The sequence below is a fragment of the Rhinatrema bivittatum genome, chromosome 8 (genome assembly GCF_901001135.1).
Source record: "Rhinatrema bivittatum chromosome 8, aRhiBiv1.1, whole genome shotgun sequence".
Classification (NCBI taxonomy): domain Eukaryota; kingdom Metazoa; phylum Chordata; class Amphibia; order Gymnophiona; family Rhinatrematidae; genus Rhinatrema; species Rhinatrema bivittatum.
The window spans coordinates 167917537-167929769 of record NC_042622.1 but is presented as its reverse complement, the minus strand read 5'-3'; the positions used below and the strand labels follow the sequence as shown (position 1 = coordinate 167929769).

General features: G+C 47.9%; 1 protein-coding gene across 4 annotated transcripts in view; it reads left to right on the top strand.

Moving 5' to 3' along the window:
* Positions 1 to 12233, top strand: part of SLC6A4 (solute carrier family 6 member 4) — a 47626-nt gene that overhangs the window by 30498 nt on the left and 4895 nt on the right. For all 4 annotated transcript variants that reach the window (XM_029611208.1, XM_029611207.1, XM_029611209.1 and 1 more), the window contains 7 exons: positions 149 to 252; positions 808 to 935; positions 1435 to 1547; positions 2195 to 2326; positions 3715 to 3814; positions 5072 to 5172; positions 11787 to 11954. In XM_029611208.1, coding sequence (XP_029467068.1) covers positions 149 to 252; positions 808 to 935; positions 1435 to 1547; positions 2195 to 2326; positions 3715 to 3814; positions 5072 to 5172; positions 11787 to 11954 — 846 coding nt within the window. The remainder of the gene's footprint in view (positions 1 to 148; positions 253 to 807; positions 936 to 1434; positions 1548 to 2194; positions 2327 to 3714; positions 3815 to 5071; positions 5173 to 11786; positions 11955 to 12233) is intronic.

The following is a 12233-nucleotide window of genomic DNA, read 5'->3' as shown; positions in this document are numbered from 1 at the left end:
CCTCCCCCTCCCCCCCCTCCTTCTCTGTCCCTGTTGCCTCAGTATCTTGCCCTTCCACCTCCTCGTGCCTCTCTTCTCACTTGCCCTCCCCCCCTCCACCTCATCGCACTCAGTTGCTGGCTCACGACCTCTCTTTCTTCTTTGCCAGGTTTGGGTAGATGCTGCAGCTCAGATTTTCTTCTCCCTGGGTCCAGGCTTTGGGGTCTTACTGGCCTTTGCCAGTTACAACAAATTTCACAACAACTGCTACCAGTGAGTATCGCCCCCACCCCTCCCCTCCTGTCCTTTCCGGCTGTGGGTCGGGGACTTTCTCTGGTTCTGAGCGTGGCCTCTCTGGTGCTCACAGGACCCAGTTTGTGGTTGCTGTGTTCATCCACGTGGCTGCGCAGACGTAAAGCCCAAGAAAAACAAATATGTAAGGTAAGACCTTTTTATGGTATGAATGTATTAGGCTAGTCCAATAAAAACCTATTCAGTCAAGTCCTTGTTTATTATAGATGACACGCTTTTCCAAAAAAAAAAAAGTTCAAAGCAAAACTTTTAAAACCAAAAGAAATAGTTTTGAGATCGTGTTTCTCTGTGTAACCAATGGGAAATAATGTTTCAAGTCTGTAGCTCTGTATTAGGACTGTTTGATCCAATCCTGGTTTTGCACTTCTGATTTCTCTGAGAAAAACAGCGTGCAATGAGATATAAAGCCAGGGCTGGCTCAGCCCGTCCTAAAGGAATGGAAGCAGTCCTGCCTTGCATGGAGCCAGCTGCCAGCACAGATGCTGCTCTAAGAGCGCTCTTGGGTTTGCACTGCAGGGATGCACTAGTGACCAGCACCGTGAACTGCCTGACCAGCTTTGTGTCCGGCTTTGTCATCTTCACTGTCCTGGGGTACATGGCCGAGATGAGAAACGAAGAGGTCTCGGAAGTTGCCAAAGATACAGGTAGGAGATGGCTCCCGCTGTCAGGAGACGCTGCTTCTCTCCTCTGTCTCACTGTTAAGACCGTGTGTTTTTGCTACTCTTGGGAGTGTTTTGTCTGCAGCTAATGCTTTGTGTGGAATTTTTGCAATCAGTGACATTAGTCTGATGTAGCATAAGCTTATGGTCTCTGGGACATTGTGGGGTGTTAGGTGAGGGCCTGGGTGTGTAGCCTTTATTCTCAGCTTTGTTGCTGTATGTTTGACATTCTAAATTAGGATTTAAAGACGTGTCCATATCTTGACCAAATGAATGTTGTGACACAGATCAACGGCAGGGAGGCTTATGACTCCTGCTTGCCCCTGGCTAGTGCTGGTAAAGTCTCCCTGCCTGGCGCTGGCATGCAGGCTTTAGCCAGTGGGTGGCAGTGTGGCCGGGAGCTCACTGCTCATCCTCTGGAGGCCGGTGGCATTGCCCTGCAGTGGGTCATGTGGACTCCCTGTCCTCTCTTTCCCGTCCACAGGACCGAGCCTGCTCTTCATTACCTATGCAGAGGCCATCGCCAACATGCCAGGATCCACTTTCTTTGCCATAATCTTCTTCCTGATGCTGATCACATTGGGGCTGGACAGCACTGTGAGTGGAAATGGGTGCTAATCCATCCTCCCAGAGATAAGTACCCCAGGTCAGGGACTGGGCAAAACGTAACAAAGCAAGAGAGACACCAGGGGTTGTGAGGGAATAGAGGACAGCCACTAACCTGCTCATCGCTAGCTAGGTACCGTCTGCAGCTTAGTCATACTCTGCTTAGAAAACAGGGGAGGTCCGATGGCTAGTTGGCTATTCCAGTGCTGAGATCCCGCTCCCACATCTCTACCTCTGCATCTCATTCCTGCTATACTCTCTCTTGCTATTCCAGTACTGAAACAACCCCCCAGATCCGCCAATGCACCTTACTCTTGCCCTGTTATACTCCCTGCTATTCCAGTGCTGATACACTTCCCCCTCCTCACAGATCTGCCAATGCACCTCATTACTGGCCTGCAGTACTCCCTGATATTCCAGTACTGAGACCCTTCACCACAGATCTATCAATGCATTTCCCTCCTACCTTGCTGTACACCCTGTTAGTCCAGAACTGAGGACCTGCCCACTCATACACAGCTCCTGCCCTGCAGCATCCCCTTTGCATACAAAGCTCTGCCAGTGTGCCTCGGCCCTGCTCTGTGGGTGTGGGAAAGGCCTTGTTGGTCGCTCTTTCTTATTGTTTGCCTGCTTTTCAGTTTGCAGGTTTGGAGGGAGTGATAACAGCAGTGCTGGATGAATTTCCACACGTTTGGGGCAGACGCAGAGAGCTGTTTGTTCTGGGCCTGATCACAGTCTGCTACCTTGGGGCTTTGACAACCCTGACATACGTAAGTGTTTCATTTGTTAATGTCCAGCAATGGATGTGGAGCCACTCTAAACTGAGCTGGCTGCAGACCCTCGAGTGTAGGTTGGAGGAATTGGTGGGCTCTGAGTCAGCCTAGTGAGAGGTGCACTGTACAAGTAAGGTTACATTCCTTGCACGGAAAGGGATTTCAGACATGGGGTACGATGCAGTATCAGGCGCATACAAAAGGTGGGTCCAAAGCGGATGCACCCTTTCTGAACACACGCACATCCACCTCTCCTGGACGCTCGATGTAATACGCAAATGAGCTGCCACACTAAAAGGGACGCGCCATGGATAATTTGTGCCTCCCTAGCGAGCTGCATCGGGCGCCTAGGAGAAGTGGCTGTGCGTCCACAACAGCCTGGCCAGAGGCCGTTCCCGATTGATTCTTTTCACTGAGCAATCCCCTTTCAGGACAGCCTTCAGAAAGGGGATTGGAATAAATAAATATTAAGTGCCCTTTTGTGTTCAACGTGAGCGTCCCGTTTTATCCCGCGGCAGCTAATTTACTGGCACAATAGGCACACGCAATATACATGGCCCTGAGCGGGTATATTGTGGGTATATATTGTGCGCCCCCAAATTTTTTTTTTTTTTACGTCAAGACTTTTTTTGCATGTTGCTGCTTTCAGTGGTTCTGCCTATTTAGCACTGTGATGATACTAAGGAGGAGAAACCACAGAAAAGCAGTTATTTTTTGTTTTCAAGTTGAGTCCTTGACGCATGGGAAGACTTCACGGCTGCTCTAGGAAGCTGTAAAATTTGGCTGGTTAAAAAGTGCGCCTTTGGCACACGGGCATATTTTGCATTGCGAGGTAAAAGCCAATAGCCTCATCTGCATGTGATGAGCGCTATTAGCTTGCAAGTGAGTTTAGACGCGTGTTTTGGACGCGCTGATCCCCTTATTGCATTGGGGGTTATAGACGCGCATCCAAAACGCGCATCCAGCATGGGTTAACCTGTGCGCTAGGCTCAGCACACGATATTGCATTGGCCCCCATAGTGGGGGAACCTGTGGGATGAAAGAGCTGCCTGCAAGCTTTGGGAATGCCTGGGAGAACAGCTAGGCTGCCCTTACTCTGCAGCAAATGCTTTTCCTCTTTTGCCTGATGTGCTGTGCCCAGCAGAATCAGGTCAGGCTCTGGCTGGTTGGATGCAGCTCCTCTGGTCTGGGCCGTCGGGGAGCACTAACCTGGGGCTCTTGATGTATCGGGGTCAGTTAGGATCCGGCTCTGGGTGGACTTGATGAAAGATCCTGTAAGGCACCACTTTACCTCCCCTTCTGCCTTCCCAAGCCTTTGTTTCCTCCTGTGAGGCACAGGGCAGTGTTGCTGTCTCTTAGCCCAACTGCTGCTGTCTCATTTGTAGGGCGGCGCGTACGTTGTGAAGTTGTTTGAAGAATACGCCACTGGACCTGCTGTTCTGACGGTGGTCTTCTTGGAAGCCATTGCAGTCTCCTGGTTTTATGGTAAGAAAAGCCTTACATGTCGAGGAAGGTATGGAAAATGGGGTACTAAGGGATTCCAAAGCTCGCATACTGAGCCTTTTCACTGAAGGACCACCCAGATCAGTAACGGTCGAGAGTCATTATCAGGCAACTGCATGTCAAGACAAGAGCCAACCAGCACTTTAAATGGCATCAGAGAGCCCAAGAAGATAATGAGAACGGAAATGAGGCTTCTCTCAAAGTCCAAAAGCCGGTGGGAGGCCAGTGTCTGATGCTTTTACCTTTGCTGTGTCTCTTCTGTGCTGGGGCTGTGTATGTGAGGGAAGTTTGAACTGTGGCTGCCTCTGCTGTATCTGTCCTGTGTCGGGGCAGTGTGTGTGTGGGAGGCTTGCACTTCTGCTACCTGTGCTGGGGCAGTGTGTGTGAGGGAGGCATGCACTTCTGCTGCCTGTCAGGGCCATGTGTGTGAGGAAAGCTTGCACTTCTGCTGCCTGTGCTGGGGCAGAGTGTGTGAGGAAGGCTTGCACTTCTGCTGTCTGTGCTGGGGCAGAGTGTGTGAGGGAAGCTTGCACTTCTGCTGCCTGTGCTGGGGCAGAGTGTGTGAGGGAAGCTTGCACTTCTGCTGCCTGTGCTGGGGCAGTGTGTGTGAGGGAAGCTTGCACTTCTGCTGCCTGTGCTGGGGCAGTGTGTGTGAGGGAAGCTTGCACTTCTGCTGCCTGTGCTGGGGCAGTGTGTGTGAGGGAAGCTTGCACTTCTGCTGCCTGTGCTGGGGCAGAGTGTGTGAGGGAAGCTTGCACTTCTGCTGCCTGTTGGGGCAATGTGTGTGTGTGTGTGTGTGAGGGAAGCTTGCACTTCTGCTACCTGTTGGGGCAATGTGTGTGTGTGTGAGGGAAGCTTGCACTTCTGCTGCCTGTGTCGGGGCAGTGTGTGTGAGGGAAGCTTGCACTTCTGCTGCCTGTGTCGGGGCAGTGTGTGTGTGAGGGAAGCTTGCACTTCTGCTGCCTGTGCTGGGGCAGTGTGTGTGAGGGAAGCTTGCACTCCTGCTGCCTGTGCTGGGGCAGTCTGTGTGTGTGAGGGAAGCTTGCACTCCTGCTTTCTGTGTTGGGGCAGTATGTGTGTGTCCGTGTGTGTGTCCGTGTGTGTGGGTGAAGCTCACGCTCTTCTGCCCATGCTGCACCTTTTCTGCGACGATAAAACTGGGAAGAGTTGAGTGCCTTTACGGATCAGACATAGGTGTGCCCCTTTTCTTCTCTCATTGTAAAACCTTTTCTTTCGTAGGCATCACTCAGTTTTGCAGCGACGTGAAGGAGATGTTGGGGTTCACTCCAGGCTGTTACTGGCGGGTATGTTGGGTGGCAATCAGCCCCATCTTCCTTCTGGTGAGTTCAGCCTCTTGGACAGAAATCTTTTTCTTGTGCCACCGCTGCAAAATCAAAAATTGCAAACAGCTCCTCCCACAGCCATCGCAGCCTCTATCAAATACGAAACTGAGCCCAGCAAAGGGCCTGGCCTGCCACCTGCATACATCCTCTGGCAGCCCTTATCTTTCTTTCCTCGTTTGCTGTTGGTGATCGACGGCCACAGGTTGTTGGCGGGAGAAGAGTAAACCAAAAGGCAGGTTTATGAGGACAAAGAGTTTATATTCAACAGCGTCACTGAGAAGATAAATGTGTATTTAATTCTTCTCTTTTATTATCTGCAAAGGAAAAAAAAAAAGCAAGAAAGGTCTGGCCATACCCCCACGAATAATTTAGAGAAGAGTGCACACGCTCCCTGCATGACGGTATAATAAAACCAGAGCAAACAAACAGCACAGCTGTTACTAGGCAATCCTACTCTTAAAAAAAGCTCTCTGGAAGGCAACGTTAAAAGCAGAGCGGGCAGTAGTAGTGGCTGGAAGCTGGCTGTGTACTGAACCTTGTGCCACACAGCCTATAAATTTCCCAGTGCAATGCAGATGTGCACAGGGAGTGAACAAGCCATCAGAAACCCGAAAACCAGCCCCACTGTGAAGTCTTGGACCTAAAGAATATTCAAATGGGTTTGTCCAGCTAAGTGTGGATTTAACCAGCCCAGCCCTGTAAACATCCCGTCCCATTGGGCAGCGCTGTCATTACCTGACTAAAACCTAGCCAGGATGGGGGTGTTCCAGAGGCATAGCTTAAATTTATCCAGCTGGCACAGATAATCAAGTCAGATATAGTTAACTGATTAAAGTTAGCCAGATAATGTACACAATTACTGACTATCAGGATAGACATAGATTAATGGGGCTGAGCCAACATGGAGTTAGCAAAGGGAAGTCTTGTGTTGCAAATCCTTTACATCTTTCTGAAAGGGGTTAATGAACAAACATGTGGACAACAGTGAGTCAGTTGATATGTATCTGGATTTTCAAAAGGCATCTGATAAAGACCCACTCGAGAGGCTCATCAGGAAATTAGAGTCATGGGATAGGAGGTAATGTCCTGTTGTGGAATGGTAACTGGCTAAAAGATAGGAAACAGAGGAGTGCTAAATGGTCATTTCTAGCAATGGAGAAAGGTCCTTAGTGCAGGGCCCCAGGGATCTGTTCTGGGGCTGCTGCTTTTTAATATATTTATAAATAAATCTGAAAAGATGATACAAAATTATTCAAAGGTGTTATATCATGAGCTGATTTGTGAAGAATCGCAAGAGGAGCTTGTGGGACTGGGCATCTAAACGGCAGATGAAATTTAATGCGCAAAGTGCTGCATGCTGGGAAGAGTAATCCAACCTACAGGTACACCATGCTGGGCTCTCTATGAGGTAGCAATGCCCAGGAAAAGGGTCTTTGCAAAGTGTTGTCCACAGTTATTCCAAGATCCTTTTCCTGGGCGTTGATGCTTAGTTACACAGCATTTCATGCTCGGCCCAGTGTGTGCTGGTTGGTGGTCAAGAAAACAAGCAGAATGTTACGTGGTGCGTTAGGAAAGGAATGGAGAATAAAATGGAAGTGATCACTTATTTATTTATTTATTTATTTATTTAGTTAATTCTTTTTTTATACCGACATTCATGACTGGTCATATCACATCGGTTTACATCAAACGTTGGAAAATTACATTGAACAAGGGCTAATAACTTGGATGGTAACAAGGGTAAAGACCCTGGAGGAGGCACCTTGGGCTGAGCAACCTCAGAGGAAGGTCCCAAGTGATAAGTGAGGGTAAAAGAGAAACATGAGTCATAAAACCAAAATTAACTTATAACATAAGAATCGAACTCTGTGGTATCCTGGGGGAGGGGTACCCGGGAGGAAGGAAGGAGGAAGGGTGGGAAAGTTGAAAGGGTAGATTGAGCTAGCAGCATTGCGAGCTAGTGACAAAGAGTCAACAAACTTTTAGGGAAACGCTTAAGTTTTTTCTTGAAGGTCAGCGGGCATTGTTCTTGGCTTAGATCTGGGGGTAAAGCATTCCATTGAGAGGGGTCAGCTATGGAGAAAGCACGTTTCCTGATGGATGCGTGGAGGGAGGATTTGATGGGAGGAACGTGAAAGGTGTCTTTGTACGCTGCTCTGACCGGTCTGGAGGAGGAGTGGAGGCGAAGAGGGAAGTCTAGCTCAAGAGAAGACTGCTTGTGGATGGTCTTATGTATGATGGTAAGGGCTTTGTGAAGGATTCTGAAGTTGATGGGAAGCCAGTGTAGATTTTTTAGAATGGGTGTGACATGGTCTCCTCGGTTGGTATTGGTAAGTGTCCTTGCAGCGGCATTCTGGAGCATCTGTAGAGGTCTGGTGGATGAGGCTGGGAGGCCTAGTAGGAGGGAATTGCAATAGTCGATTTTGGAGAATAGGGTAGCTTGGAGAACCGTGCAGAAATCGTGTAGGTGGAGAAGGGGTCTAAGCTTTTTGAGAACTTGTAGTTTGTAAAAGCATTCTTTAGTTGTATTGTTGACAACTTTTTTTAAGTTCAGATGGTTATCCAGTGTAACGCCCAGGTCTCTCACTTGAGCCATTGAGATCGATGAGGAGGTGGGGTGGCAGTTTATAGAGGGTTTTTTTTCATCCAGTGAGATGAGAAGGAGTTCAGTTTTGGCCGTGTTGAGGACTAGGTTGAGGCTGGAGAGGAGTAGGTTGATGGAGGGTAGGTAGGTGTTCCAGAAATTGAGGGTTTTGGAGATGGATTCTGTAATAGGAATGAGGATCTATACGTCATCAGCATAGATAAAATGGGTTAGCTTAAGATTGGCGAGGAGTTGGCATAAGGGAAGGAGATAAATGTTAAAGAGTGTAGGGGAGAGGGATGATCCTTGAGGGACTCCAAGCGTAGACCTGATGGGGGGGGGGGGGGGGGGGGAATTCTTTGTTGCTTATTCTAACCTTGAAGTTTCTGTTACTGAGGAAGGACTTGAACCAAGTGAGGACAGTTCCTGAAATGCCGATGTCTGAAAGAAGGTTAATGAGGATTGAGTGATTCACGGTGTCGAAGGCTGCGGAGATGTCGAGAAGAGCCAGTATAAATGGTTGACCTTTGTCTAAGCCCATAAGTATGTTGTCAGTGAGTGAAATTAAGAGGGATTTGTGTTTAGAGATTTCCGGAATCCAAACTGAGCTGGGAAGAGAATCTTGTGATCATCTAAGTATTCAGAGAGACTGGTGTTGACGAGTTTCTCCATGAGTTTAGCAATAAATGGGAGGTTAGCAATGGGACGAAAGTTAACCGGGTTAGTTGGATCCAGATTAGGTTTCTTTAATAGTGGTTTAAGGGTGGCAAGTTTCAGAGGGTCCGGTACTGATCCTTGGGAAAGAGAGCAATTTATAATTTCAGCCAGTGCTTTGGAGATGGTTTTAGGAATTGTGAGTAGTTTAGTGGGGATGGGGTTGGACGGGTGGGAGGAGGGTTTTGTGCTCTTGAGGATAGATTCGATTTCGAGGAATGACGTAGGTTCAAATTAATCCAGTTTTGCTTTCTTGTTGTTGAGGATGGAGTAGGGGGGTGGGGGCTGGATGTTGGAGGAGATAAGTGGGGCTATGAGGTTAGAGATTTTTTTCTCAAAGAACAAGGCCAGTTCAGAGGATTTAGTTTGGGCTTGGTCGTCGGGGATGGAGGGAGGGGAGGGATTCGTGAGGCCTACACGTATGAGAACAAGGCCTTTACATCAAAGAGGAAATGGTGTATTTTGTGGGTGTAGAAGTCTCTCTTTTTGTATGGAGAATGGATGCCCTGTAACTGTGCATGGATGTTTTGTAGGCAGCCTGAGCAGCTTGGGTGGGGTCCTTGCGCCATTTGAGTTCTTTGCGTCTTAGCTCTTGTTTAAGATTTTTTAGTTCTGGTGTGAACCAGGGTTTTTTGTTCTTTAGGGCTGGGTTTAGTTCTTTTGCTGTCAGCGGGCATAGTTTATTTGCCACTGAGTTGGTAATTTCAAGCCAAGAAGCGAGGGCAGAATCTGCGTCTGAAAGGTTTAGGTTTTGTAGTTCTGTAGACAGGTGGGAGTTGAGGTCATCCATAGAGCAAGGTTTTCTGAAGTGGATAGTGGTTTTGGGGATATGGACGGAGAGGTTTTCCTTTATTGAGAGGTCTGTGGTGATCATCGAATGGTCTGACCATGGGACTGGGGTGCATGGGGGGGGAAGAGTGTGAGGCCAGAGTTTATGAAAATGAGATCCAGGGTATGGCCTGCTTTGAGGGTGGGGCTGTTGATAATTTGCTTAAAGCCTATGGCCTTGAAGGAAGATAGAAGAACTTCGCAGTTCGGGGAGGGTGGAATCGTGTCTACGTGGAGGTTGAAGTCTCCCATGATGATAGTCGGGGAGTCAGCATTGATGTTTTTGGCGATGAATTCAATGAGGGGAGATGGATCCAAGTCTAGTAGCCCTGGGGGGGAGTAAATTAGGCAAATTTGTAGTTGGTTCGATTTGAACAGGCTAATTTCGAGGTTGGAGGCTGGTTTCACGGTCTGTGGAGTTAGCCTTAGCTCTTTTTTTGCTGCTAAGTGTAGGCCACCACCTCTTTTTTTAGACCTGGGTATTGAGAATAGATCATATAGTTGTATATGTAGTTGGTTGGTTAACGCAATGTCCGTAGCTTTCAACCAGGTTTCGGTGATTGCACATATGTCAAGTTTAGAGTCCAGTAGGTAATCATTGAGGATATGCATTTGTTTTTTTTGGTGAGTGATTGGGTGTTAAACAATGTAAGAGAGAGCAGTGAGAGTCCAAGGAATTGTGTGAGGGGGGGAAATCATGATAGGAATTAGGGACCTCTTTTGCTGAGGGTGAGTGAAAGGAGTTGGAGTTCTTCGGTTATGGTGGAATTGTCTAAAGATAGGGATGGGGTAGGTGAGCATCTTCTTCTGGTAGTAGTAAGAAAGGAGAAGGGATTGGGACGGTGGCGGTAATGTTATTGGGCGAGTGATCATAACGCCTCTGTATCGATCCATGGTATGACAACACCTTGAATATTATGTGTGTCCTGTCTCAGAAAAGATACAGAGAACTAAAAAAGGTACAGAGGACGGTGACCAAAATAAGAGGATGGAACAGCTCTCCTAGGAGGAAAGGCTAAACAGGAGATTGGATAGAAGTTTATAAAATCCTGCCTGGGGTGGAATGGGTAAACAGGGAACAGTTAGGACTTTGGGACACTGCATCTGATGCAAATTAGGGAAAGCATAGTTTCACTCAGCTCACAATTAAATACTGGAATTTGTTGCCAGAGGATGTGAAAGCAGTTAATGGAGCCGAATTTAAAAAGGGTTTGGACAAGTTCCTGGAGGAAAAGTCCATAAACCATTATTAGCCAGGTAGAGTTGGGAAAGCCACTGCTTAACCTGTTATGAGCAAGAAGGATTGGACCTTTTCTCTGGGATTGAGCTGGATTGGCCACTGTCAGAGAAAGGATGCTGGACTTGAAGGACCTTTAGTCTGACCCAGTAAGGCATTTATTATGTTCTTGTGCAAGTTAAAAATAAAAAGCATCCGCACAGCAGCAGATTCCTTGCACCTCCCCCTTCCTCCAAATCTCTTGAAAACGTTAGGCCCAAGTGGGGCTGATCCCTCCCTCCTGATTTCTCTATTAGTGAGAATCCCCAGCCGCAGGAGACTCCCCTATATAGAGCAGGAGAATGAGAGTCTCATTTCTTCCTGCTCGCTTAATACACAAGAGCTGCCTGCTCCAGCACGTATGACTTAAGTCTTACCTACGGTGAATAAATTATCCGTAGGGGAGACTTATCCCATTGACTATACTGTCTAACTTGCTACTCATTGGCTGCTGCAGATGGAGCTCATAGAAATATTATTACAAAAATCCTCATAAGTGCGGTCATAACAAAGACAAAGCACTCAACTGTGTTTCTAGCAAATGGCTCGACAGGAACCTTCCCGAATATGAAGCAGAGAATCTACTATCAGATATGCATTGCGGTCCATGTTCGAACAAACCACTGCTTCCTGAGTGCCGAAAACCCCCGAGGCAGACGTTCCTTTCAACGTATCCAGTTGTAATCTGTGCTTCATAGTCAGGAAGGTTCCTGCCTGACATGCTGATGTGGTCAGTTTTTCCCCCATATAAACTTATTTGCACAAGCTGGATATTTTTAAAATAATCACAAAATGCTGCAGGAGATCACAGATCATACTGGGTGCGCTGACGGGAGTTTTTCAGTATCATTTTTTTTTTTTAATATTTAGTTTCTTACTTTTTTTTTTATTAAGCGCTGTTGATCACACTTCTTTGCTTTGCAGCATTCAATGTGTGTGGTATTTGAATGCCTTTTTATTAAAGTTGTTTTGCTGTGGAATTCCTGCCAGCATTTTGTAAAATACTTTCCAGTTATACTGATCTGCAAAGGGGGGGATGCAAGGCTGTACAAGCCCTGCTAGGCTCTGTCTGAACACAGAGCTTGCAGGTGCCTTGGTGACCGGGTGCAGTCCCCACAACAGTAACTGCCTCTCTGGGGTTGGGACAGACATTTCCAGTGCAGCAGGCAGGTCTCTTACTTTTCTTTTCTTTTCCTTCTCTTTTCTCAGTTTATCATCTGTAGCTTTATGTCCAGTGCACCAGAGCTGCGGCTCTTTGATTACGACTATCCTTACTGGACCACTATTTTGGGTTATAGCATCGGTACCTCCTCTTTCATCTGCATTCCAGCCTACATGATTTTCCGGCTGCTCAGCACCCCAGGATCCCTTAAAGAGGTACCCTGCTCTGTCTGTCTGCTTCACTGAAGGCTCCTGGCCCCAGAGCTGAGCTCCCCCAGTCCTGGCGGCATGCACAGCTGCTGGCCCTCCTTGGGAGCCCTTGGATGGAAGGCTTCTTCCCAGGGGTTGGGGGGGGAGGGGGGGAGGGACAGGAGGAGCAGTTTTAAATGGTGGAAGTTGCTATCCCCAACCCTCTCCTGCAGGCAAAAATTCACACCCCACCCCCCCAACCATGCTGGGGCCACTTTAGCACCATTTCCACATTCTATACAATGA